Here is an 11,728-nt window from a genome sequence, read left to right on the forward strand (position 1 = left end):
GTCCTCCCATCATTTTGCTCGGCTCCTTCTCATCCTAGGGAGCGCTTACTGCACAAGCTGGACGTGGTTCGGGCTGTTCGGTCTTATCTCTCCATCACCTCTTCCTTTCGTCAGTGTGATTCCTTTTTTGTCCTGACGGAAGGTCGTCGCAAGGGACAACCTGCTTCCAAGGCCACCATTTCTAGGTGCCATTTCGGAAGCCTATCGCTGTAAGGGGACGATTCCTCCTTTCAGGGTTGTGGCTCATTCCACTCGTTCTGTTGGGGCATCCTGGGCTCTCCAGAATAGAGCCTCGTCCTCACAGATTTGCAAGGCGGCTACCTGGTCGTCATTGCACACATTCTCGAGGTTTTATCGGGTTCATACTTTCGCATCGGCTGATGCTTCCCTTGGGCGTAAAGTGTTGCAGGCAGCAGTGGATCAGCCGTCTGCCTGATTACTTATCTGCCCACCCAAGGGACGGCTTTGGTACGTCCCACTGTCTGTGTCCCCCAATGGAGCTGATAGAGAAAAGGAGATTTTTTCACACTTGCCGTAAAATCTCTTTCTCGAAGGATCCATTGGGGGACACAGCTCCCGCCCTTTTTGGGGTTTTTCCTTGGTTCTCTGTCCGAGGGTGTTCAGTTATGTTTTTTTCTTCTGGTTCTCGGACAGTTTTGGCTTTTTCCTTGACCTATTGGTCTCCTCCTATTGCTCTGGAACTTAAACTGACTAGCTCAGAGCCTAAAGGCGGGTGTATCCTGCTGGGAGGAGCTGACTTTTTTTTTAATCACCATACTGTCACACCTCCTACAAGATACACCCACTGTCTGTGTCCCCCAATGGATCCTTCGAGAATGAGATTTTACAGTAAGTGTTAAAAAATCTCCTTTTAAGCATTAAAGGGGTATTCTCCTCTATCTGAATACCCCTTTCTCTGCTGTTGCTGCTGTCTGCTCACACTGTCAGGATTGCTGGTGGATGGGCTGGGGTCAGAGGCAGGCCATTTGCTTCTGTGTCTGACAACTCCCAAGCTAAAGCACTATGCCTGCAGCTGTCACACATTGATAAATGGGCTGAGATAAGCCAGAGCAGGGAGCCTGATGTGCGCTTAGCTCAGGAGCTTCAGCCACTGCTCCTTAACCCCTTAAGGACAATGGACGTACTCCTACGCCCCCGTGTCCGAGTCCTTAAGGACCTAGGACGTAGGAGTACGTCCTGTCCTTTCCCGGCCCCCCGCCGCTAGCCGGAGGGGAGCCGGTGCCCGATGCCTGCTGAAATCGTTCAGCAGGCATCGCGGCATATCGCCCAGGGGGGTCATTATGCCCCCCCATGTCGGCGATGGCCGCAGATCGCTGGACAATTCAGTCCAGCGATCTGCAGCGTTTCCGGGTCAATCGGGTCTCCAGTGACCCGGAATTACTGGCTGATCGGGGCAGTCAGAGACGGCCCCGAACAGCCAGAGCCTGCAGGGGTGAGGTGGCACTAGTGCCACCTCACGATCGCCCTGATTCGTCGGCCGGATTACCGGCCGACCAATCAGGGCGCCTGCTGCGGGTGTCACTCCCGCACCCGCTCCACCCCTCTTCCGGAGGACGTGAGCGGGTGCGGGCAGAAGACCCCAGGTGCTGGGGACCCCGATCCCCGGCGTTAATGTTGGGATCGGGGCCCCAGGAGCGACGACGGCGGCGGAGGCGGGACTGACCTGTGCGGCGATCAAGCAGCAGCAGGAGGTGAGTGACAGCCTCCTGCTGTTGCTTAGCAACAGCTCCCAGCATGCAAAAAGGGCATGCTGGGAGCTGTAGTTATGCAACAGGAGGAGGCAGACCACCACAACTCCCAGCATGCACTTATGGGCATGCTGGGACTTATGGTTTTGCAACAGCTGGAGGCACATTATTTCTATGGAAAAGTGTACCTTCAGCTGTTGTGTAACTACAACTCCCAGCTTGCACAAACAGCTTAAGTGCATGCTGGGAGTTGTAGTGGTGCATCTGCTGGTTGCATAACTACAACTCCCAGCATGCCCTTTGGCTGTTGGTGACTGCTGAGAGTTGTAGTTTTGCAACAGCTGAAGGCACACTGAGTTAAGTAGCAAACCAGTGTGTCTCCAGCTGTTGCATAACTACAATCCCCAGCATCCCCAGCCAAAGTAGTATGCCTCCCGCTGTTGCATAACTACAACACCCAGCATGCCCTTCTGCTGTCCGTACATGCTGGGGGTTGTAGCTTTTGCAACAGCTGAAGGCACACTGGTTGCAAAACACTGAGTTTGTTGCCAAACTCTGTGTTTCACAACCTGTGTGTCTCCAGCTTTTGCAAAACTACAACTCCCAGCATGCACTGATAGACCGTACATGCTGGGAGTTGTAGTTTTGCAACAGCTGGAAGTTCCCCCCCCAATGTGAATGTACAAGGTACACTCACATGGGCGGAGGATTACAGTAAGTATCCGGCTGCAAGTTTGAGCTGCAGCAAATTTTCTGCTGCAGCTCAAGCTGCCAGCGAGAAACTACTGTGAACCCCCCCGCCCATGTGACTGTACCCTAAAAACACTACACTAACACAAAATAAAATAAAAAGTAAAAAACACTACATATACACATACCCCTACAATAAAAATGAAAAACGTCTGGTACGCCACCGTTTCCAAAACGGAGCCTCCAGCTGTTGCAAAACTGCAACTCCCAGCATGCAGTTATAGATCCTACATGCTGGGAGTTGTAGTTTTGCAACAGCTGGATGTCCCCCCCCCCCCCGATGTGAACGTACAGGGTACACTCACATGGGCGGAGGACTACAGTAAGTATCCGGCTGCAAGTTTGAGCTGAGGCAAATTTTCTGCCGCTGCTCAAACTGCCAGCGAGAAACTACTGTGAACCCCCCGCCCGTGCGACTGTACCCTAAAAACACTACACTAACACAAAATAAAATAAAAAGTAAAAAACAATACATATACACATACCCCTACACAGCCCCCCTCCCCTCCCCAATAAAAATGAAAAACGTCTGGTACGCCACTGTTTCCAAAATGGAGCCTCCAGCTGTTGCAAAACAACTACTCCCAGTATTACCAGACAGCCACTGACTGTCCAGGCATGCTGGGACTTTTACAACAGCTGGAGGCACCCTATTTGGGAATCACTGGCGTAGAATACCCCTATGTCCACCCCTATGCAAGTCCCTAATTCAGGCCTCAAATGCGCATGGCGCTCTCACTTTGGAGCCCTGTCGTATTTCAAGGCAACAGTTTAGGGTCACATATGGGGTATCGCTGTACTCGGGAGAAATTGTGTTACAAATTTTGGGGGGTATTTTCTGCTTTTACCCTTTTTAAAAATGAAAAATTTTTGGGAAACCAAGCATTTTAGGTAAAAATTTTTTTTTTTTTTTTTTACATATGCAAAAGTTGTGAATCACCTGTAGGGTATTAAGGTTCACATTACCCCTTGTTACGTTCCCCGAGGGGTCTAGTTTCCAAAATGGTATGCCATGTGTTTTTTTTTTTTGCTGTCCTGGCACCATAGGGGCTTCCTAAATGCGGCATGCCCCCAGAGCAAAATTTGCTTTCAAAAAGCCAAATGTGACTCCTCCTCTTCTGAGACCTGTAGTGCGCCAGCAGAGCACTTTTCACCCCCATATGGGGTGTTTTCTGAATCGGGAGAAATTGGGCTTCAAATTTTGGGGGGTATTTTCTGCTATTACCCTTTTTAAAAATGTAACATTTTTGGGAAACCAAGCATTTTAGGTAAAACATTTTTTTTTTTTTTTTTTTTTTTTTACATATGCAAAAGTCGTGAATCACCTGTGGGGTATTAAGGTTCACTTTACCCCTTGTTACGTTCCCTGAGGGGTCTAGTTTCCAAAATGGTATGCCATGTGTTTTTTTTTTTTTTTTGCTGTTCTGGCACCATAGGGGCTTCCTAAAGGTGACATGCCCCCCAAAAACCATTTGACGCTCCTTCCCTTCTGAGCCCTCTATTGCGCCCGCCGAACAATTTACATAGACATATGAGGTATGTGTTTACTCGAGAGAAATTGGGTTTCAAATACAAGTAAAAATTTTCTCCTTTTTACCCCTTGCAAAAATTCAAAAATTGGGTCTACAAGAACATGCGAGTGTAAAAAATGAAGATTGTGAATTTTCTCCTTCACTTTTCTGCTATTCCTGTGAAACACCTAAAGGGTTAATACACTTATTGAATGTCATTTTGAATACTTTGGGGGGTGTAGTTTTTATAATGGGGTCATTTATGGGGTGTTTCTAATATGAAGACCCTTCAAATCCACTTCAAACCTGAACTGGTCCATGAAAAATAGCGAGTTTGAAAATTTTGTGAAAAATTTCCAAATTGCTGCTGAACTTTGAAGCCCTATGGTGTCTTCCAAAAGTAAAAACTCATAAATTTTATGATGCAAACATAAAGTAGACATATTGTATATGTGAACCCAAAAATTTTTTATTTTGAATATCCATTTTCCTTACAAGCAGAGAGCTTCAAAGTTAGAAAAATGCAAAATTTTCATTTTTTTTCATCACATTTTGGGATTTTTCACCAAGAAAGGTTGCAAGATACCACAAAATTTTACCACTAAGTTAAAGTCAAATATGTCACGAAAAAACTATCTCGGAATCAGAATGATAACTAAAAGCATTCCAGAGTTATTAATGTTTAAAGTGACAGTGGTCAGAATTGCAAAAAACGCTCTGGTCCTTAAGGGGTTAAAGTGTACCTGTCATCATAAATTTTTTTTTATATAATGTAGATAATACCATTATATGTATATTTGTAATATACATTGGTTAAAAATTTTTGTATATTTTTGTCCCTGCAGCTATTGACTGTGTGTCTCTATGAGGAGTCCAAATACAGGAAGTGAGAGTGGACAAGCGGGGCCCTGTGCCCTGAGGACAAGCGGGGCCCACACATCAGAACGATTGGCAAGACAGGAGCCTGCACTGTCCTGCCCTCACTTCCTGTATTTGGACTCCTCACAGAGACACACAGCCAATAGCTGCAGGGACAGAATTTATTTTTTTTTTACCCAAAAATACCGTATTTATCTGCGTATAACACGCACTTTTTAGGCTAACATTTTTAGCCTAAAGTCTGTGTGCGTGTTATACGCCGATAAGCCGCTGCAGTTCAATGATTTAAAGCGGGCGCTTTAAATCAATGAACTGCAGCGGCTTTGCAGGTGCAGAGACAGCCAGCGCTGCCGGCTTCTCTGCCCCTGCCTGCCCTGGGGTCTAGAGCCCTGCTGCCGGCCCTTCTCTCCCCCTCGCTATCGGCGCCACTGCCCGTTCTCTCCCCCTGTCTATCGGTGCCGGCGCCCCATTGCCGGCGCCGATAGCCAGGGGGAGAGAAGCGGCGCCGGAAATGGGGCAAGGGTGCCGACAGCCAGGGGGAGAGAAGGGGCAGCGGCACCCATTGCCGGTGCCGCTGCCCCGTTGCCTCCCCCCATCCCCGGTTGCATAATTACCTGTTGCCGGGGTCGGGTCCGCACTGCTTCAGGCCTCCGGCGTGCGTCCCCTCCGTCGTTGCTATGCGCTGCACGGCGCAACGCATGACGTCAGTGCGCCGCGCCGTGCAGTGCATAGCAACGACGCAGGGGACGCACGCCGGAGGCCTGAAGCAGCGTGGACCCGACCCCGGCAACAGGTAATTATGCAACCGGGGATGGGGGGGGGCAGCGGCGCTGGCAATGGGTGCCACTGCCCCTTCTCTCCCCCTGGCTGTCGGCGCCGCTTCTCTCCCCTGGCTATCGGCACCGGCAATGGGGCGCCGGCACCGATAGTCAGGGGGAGAGAACGGGCAGCGGCGCAGATAGCCAGCGGGAGAGAAGGGCCGGCAGCAGGGCTCTAGACCCCAGGAAAGGCAGGGGGAGAGAAGCGGGCAGCGACGGCCTCTCTCCCCCTGCCTTTCCTGGGGATGTATCGGGGTATACACGCGCGCACACACACGCACCCTCATATTACCATGGATATTTGGGTAAAAAACTTTTTTTACCCAAATATCCTTGGTAAAATGAGGGTGCGTGTTATAGGCCAGTGCGTGGTATACTCCGATAAATACGGTATTTTTTTTTTTAACCAATGTGTATTGCAAATATGCATATAATGGTATTATCTACATTTATGTAAAAAGTTTTTGTTGACGACAGGTACACTTTAAACAGAGCTGATGGACGGGATCCCAGGTAACCATTTGTCAACAAGAGAGAGATAAGAAGAGATATCTACAGAACCAGACATGTTTTCTAACTGAAGCCAATCGCAAACCTGTATATGCTGCCATGTTCTACACAAAGGGGATGGGAATACACCTTTAATGTAAAGCATAACAAAGATGGTCTGTTACCCTTTAAAACTTTCATCCTTTGTATCTTAACTTTCTGCTTTCCTTATTCTTACAGGGAAACAGCTGGCAAATTATGTCCATAAACCCCCTGTTTACAACAAAGAAAAGAGACCTCTCCGTGTTATACAGCGCAAACAAGGTTAAAGCAAACTCCTCCTCTGCAAGTCACCAAAGTGCCCATTCTTCCTGCAATGGTCAAGGAATATTTCCTCCATCAAAGCGTTGCCGTTCATCGAATATTTCTGAATATAAAGCTATGGAGGATGTTTTTGGTGATGGCGAAGACTTCACAGCTGATGACTTGGAGGAAATTGACATCATAGCGTCTCAGGCTTATACACAGGATTCCGGTGCTGCAAACAGTCGTACAAACCATGTGCAAAGTAATGTGACAGGGAAGAATCGACAGACATCTACCTTCCTACAGCCACAAAAACCTGCACCCCCTAAACGGGGACGCGAGCTCTTAAGTATGTATTTAATAACAAGATGTGTTTGTACTTATTAATTAAGAAGTGACTCCATAATCTTGTTTCTGCAGCATTATTATAAATGCTGCTGTCCGGTGATAAGTCGACAGCAGTGTTTCCAAACCAGGGTGTCTCCAGCTGTTGCAAAACTACAACTCCCAGCATGCCCGGACAGCCGAAGGCTGTCCGGGCATGCTGGGAGTTGTAGTTTTGCAACAGCTGAAGGCTCCCTGGTTGGGAAACACTGGTCTATAGTCTAGTAAAGCTGCCGCCCATACACTGTATAGCTGGTCCAGCTGAAAACTTTTTCTCTTGACCCCCACATTACACATGCATGCTTGGCAGAGTTTGAATGTTTTTTTCGGTAGGAAGAAGAGTGAGCTGCTGTCAAACACTTCAGGGGAATATATAAATGAATCCCCCGTCAGGTCAGCCCACAGGCTTCCTGGATTTATGTAGAAGTGCATGTCTCTACGTAGATCCAGCGAGCCTGTGTGCCCATGAAATCTCCGCCAGATCTGAGCTGGTGGAGATTGTAACAGCAGTTTAGTCTTGTTACCGTAAGCCAGTGTTTCCCAACCAGGGTGCCTCCATGTGTTGCAAAACTACAACTCCCAGCATGCCTGAAAGGCCAACGGCTGTCAGGCATGCTGGGAGTTGTAGTTTTGCAACATCTGGAGGCACCCTGGTTGGGAAACACTGCCGTAAGCTATGGTACATTTTGCAAACAAGGTAACCACACCCCCGTTGCCTGTAACCATGGCTGTTTAGCAGAATCCATGCAAAATCTCAACATTTTTAAGCACAATTTTTTTTGCCGTTTTCTGTACTTCTTCACATTCCGTCCTTTGATAAATTCTCGCCCAGTTACCAGGGACATCAAAAGGATTGGGTGGTGAAATTCCACATGCCTGATCTTTTCCTAAACATAGTCTGTAATGGGAGAGTCAGGAGGCGTCCATACAGTTAAGAGCCATTAGTAAAGATTTTTTTTCCTCTAGGTTTATTATTATTATTATTATTATTTTTTTTATCTATTTTTGGTACTGTGGCATTTGTTTCTTTAAATAAATTGAGATAACATTTGGGATGCACACCTCAACAGTGATCTTATGCTAGTTTAAGAAATTAAGTGTCAATGACAAATGTAACCCTCCTTTTTATTTTCATAGACTCGCGTACTGATGGTGAGACCTCCAGTGAAGCTTTGCAGTCTCAACAAGAACTACTAAAGCAAAAGGTAAGTCATTTCTTAAATAATCTCTTCAAGTTTTGTTTTTGGGAGACCTATTCTCGTGTGCATAAAATTGGATTACTGCTATATTTGCGAGATATGGTACCATACTGTTGCGGTTTTTCACTTCTCAGCATTGGGGCTCAGAAAGATCTTTCCTTATTCAGTCCGTGGCAAGGTGATAAATATGTCATGGGAAATGGCTTCAGATTGGATTGAGAAGTGAATTATAGGTTTGTTAAAGGGGTTGTCCTGTTATGTGGGATAGCAGTTTCCGTAGACAATGAGGAGGAGATTGATCAAAACCTGTGCAAAGGAAAAGTTGACCAGTTGTCCATAGCAACCAATCAATCGCTTCTTTTTTAATATGGCCTCTGCAAAATGAAAGAAGCAATCTGGTTGCTTTGGGCAACTTGGCAACTTTTTCTTTGCACAGGTTTTGATCAATCTCCCCCTGAGTGACTGCTACTCCATTCCAACAGGAGACTCTGGACCCCATTCTCGAGATTACAGGGAAGAACATATTTTAAGGAAATTCTGAAACAGCTATTTTTTTTCAACCCTATAATAGAAATGACGCTCGGATCATCCATCACGGAGTAGAGAATTACATTCACACGTTCAGGATCTGCTGCAGTCTTGATGTTGTGTTCAGTCATTTGGTGACATTATCTGCAGCAGATCCTGTATATGTGAATGTACCCTTTTCACACACATAGGGGGAGATTTATCAAAACCTGTCCAGAGGAAAAGTTGCTGAGTTACCCATAGCAACCAATCAGATTGCTTCTTTCATTTTTGAAAAGGCCTCTGAAAAATGAAAAAAGTGATCTGATTGGTTGCTATGGGCAATTCAGCTACTTTTCCTCTGTACAGAGATAAATCTCCCCCATAGTGTTATGTTCAGTATTTTCAGCCAGGAGTAGAACGGACACACTCAAAAACTGTAAACTATATATTAGCACCCAAGACAGTCGAGAGATCTGACAATCTGACCCACCAGTTTGACAATACTGGTACAAGAGTCCCAAAATGTAGTGTATGGTATGGTCACAGCACAGAATACCAGAGATCCAAAATGTGGAAGGCGCAGACTATTATTGTGCACCACATAGTCTACAAATGCAAAGTTTCCGCAAAGTGCCTTTATCAATCTTGATAATGGGACTTTGCCGAAATGTTGCATCTGTACACTATGTGGTGCACAATAAACTTCTAAGCCTTCCACATTTTGGATCTCTGGTATTCTGTGCTTTGGCCCTACGCTTCATTCGGTATAAATTGGCATGTGTTCTGTGTTTTGAACCCACTGCTGACAAATGGAGACTAAAATACTAAGTATGAACGGAGCCTAACACAGCGCTCAATGAAATTATATGCACATCTGAGTAATGTGTGGCCAAACAACCCTTGGTATTAGCTCCTCTCTGTTATATCCGTATGCCCTAATACCCTATGAAATGATGTCAATACATTGGTGTGGAGATCTCCAGATTAACCGGAGGTATAGCATTAGTGCAGTGCATGTACACTATCTGCACGGTGTGTTGTCCAGGAATATGTGCCAAATGAACCTTCTGTGTTTTAAATAATTAGAGAATGAGTTGAACGTTTGCTTGATGCTTGCTCATTCTGTACTCCTTAATGCATTCTGGCTTTAATTGGGTACTCCACTGGCCAGCATTTGTAACATTTAGTTCCGAACGCTGTGTGCGTGCTGCGGGGGTCAGCCACACCCCTCAATGCAAGTCTATGGGAGGGGGCGTGGTGAATGCCACGCCCCCTCCCATAGACTCGCATTGAGGGGGCGTGGCCGACCCCCGCAGCAAGCACACAGCGTTCGGAACTAAATGTTCCAAATGCTGGCCAGTGGAATACCCCTTTAACCAACTTCCCAGAAAAATTCTGTATACAAGGAAACCTCTCCAAAATACCACCTCCTAAAGACGAACTTCCTCTTGGGCCATGTCTGAAAATATGCGAAATGTCCGCCTGGAAAACGGGCCGATGTTCTGCACATTTAAATAATCCGGCAGGCACAAGGACTGCTCGGAAATGCGCTGTCTCATAGATGGCAATGCATTTTCGAGCAGAATCTGCAGAAAGAATAGACAAGTCTATTATTTCTGCGAACGCTGGAATCTGGATTTTTCTGCCGTGAAAATTCCACCTTGTGCACAGTGCAGCAGAATCTCCGTGCAGACATTAGACCAGGTGAACAAAGCCTTATCCAGAGTGATAGCCTATAATCATTGTTTTCTTTTTACTTACAGCTGAATGTACTACAAGAGGATCTTATCTTAAAAAATGGTGAAATTAAAGTCTTGCGCGATGCCTTGCGTCAGGCAGAGTCTAGCCTTGAACAGCAAAGAATTGCTCATGTCTTGTCAGAAAAAGAGAAGACTCAAGCTCAGTCTGAGAAAGAAAAAGAATTACTGAAAAAGGTAAGAGCAGGTAATGGGGGATGTCTTCCTATTGTGACAGCTGTATGGCCAGCGTGAAAACTTAAAGGGGTTCTCCGGTGCTTACACATCTTATCCCCTATCCAAAGGATAGGGGATAAGATGCCTGATCGCGGGAGTCCCGCAGCTGGGGACGCCGCGATCATGCACGCGGCACCCAGTTTGTAATCAGTCCCTGAAGCGTGTTCGCTCCGGGTCTGATTACTGGCGACTACAGGGCCGGCAGCGTGTGACGTCACGCTCCGCCCCTCAATGCAAGCCGACGGGAGGGGGCGTGATAGCTATCACGCCCCCTCCTGTCGGCTTGCATTGAGGGGCGGAGCGTGACGTCACACGGGGGCGGAGGCGTGACGTCACACGCCGCCGGCCCTGTAGTCGCCAGTAATCAGACCCGGAGCGAACACGCTCCAGGGACTGATTACAAACGGGGTGCCGCGTGCATGATCGCGGGCGTCCCCAGCTGCGGGACCCCCGCGATAAGGCATCTTATCCCCTATCCTTTGGCTAGGGGATAAGATGTGTAAGCACCGGAGAACCCCTTTAACTACATGGGGGACATTTACTAAAACTTGTGCAAGGGAGCAGTTGCCCATAGCAACCAATCAGATCACATCTTTTTTATTTTTCAGAGACCGTTTTTAAAATTAAAGCTGATATCTGATTGGTTGCTTTGGGCACTTGCTCTCCACTGTTCCTCTGCGCAAGTTTTGATAAATCTGCCCCATAAGTGTGTGTGTGTGTGTGTGTGTGTGTGTGTGTGTATATTATTTTTTTTTTATATATAATTATAAACCTGCTCAGCCATTCAGAGTAATCCATAGATTGCTGTGATGAGAGAAGCCGTGTTTCATGCTGCTTTTGGTTCCTGCAAATTTTCATACATGTACGTGATTAGCACAGTTGGAGAATATGGAACGGACTCAGGCGCTGATCCTGTTCCATACATGACAGTTGCCAGCTGTATATTACAGCCGACACTTGCCAGCAGCTGCCAGGATCGGACCTCTGTCCTGGTCGTTAACCCTCTAGATGCAATGATCATTGCATCTAGGTCAGTGTTTCCTAACCAGGGTGCCTCTAGCTGTTGCAAAACTACAACTTAGCATGCTGGGAGTTGTACTTTTGCATCAGCTGGAGCCACCCTGGTGGGGAAACACTGACCTAGAGGGTTATCTGACAGATACCCTGACATAGCCCCAATCTGCACTCCTACAAATAACT

At 46.9% G+C, this 11,728-nt stretch overlaps 1 protein-coding gene across 1 annotated transcript in view; it reads left to right on the forward strand.

Annotated features, from left to right (window-relative positions):
* The window catches only part of ATRIP (ATR interacting protein), a 55,827-nt gene that overhangs the window by 11,426 nt on the left and 32,673 nt on the right, over window positions 1–11,728 (forward strand). Inside the window, exons 2-4 of the mRNA XM_056524052.1 lie at window positions 6,397–6,811; window positions 7,984–8,051; window positions 10,319–10,489. Coding sequence (XP_056380027.1) covers window positions 6,415–6,811; window positions 7,984–8,051; window positions 10,319–10,489 — 636 coding nt within the window. The 5' untranslated portion in view covers window positions 6,397–6,414. The remainder of the gene's footprint in view (window positions 1–6,396; window positions 6,812–7,983; window positions 8,052–10,318; window positions 10,490–11,728) is intronic.

Source organism: Hyla sarda, chromosome 6, assembly GCF_029499605.1.
Source record: "Hyla sarda isolate aHylSar1 chromosome 6, aHylSar1.hap1, whole genome shotgun sequence".
Classification (NCBI taxonomy): Eukaryota; Metazoa; Chordata; class Amphibia; order Anura; family Hylidae; genus Hyla; species Hyla sarda.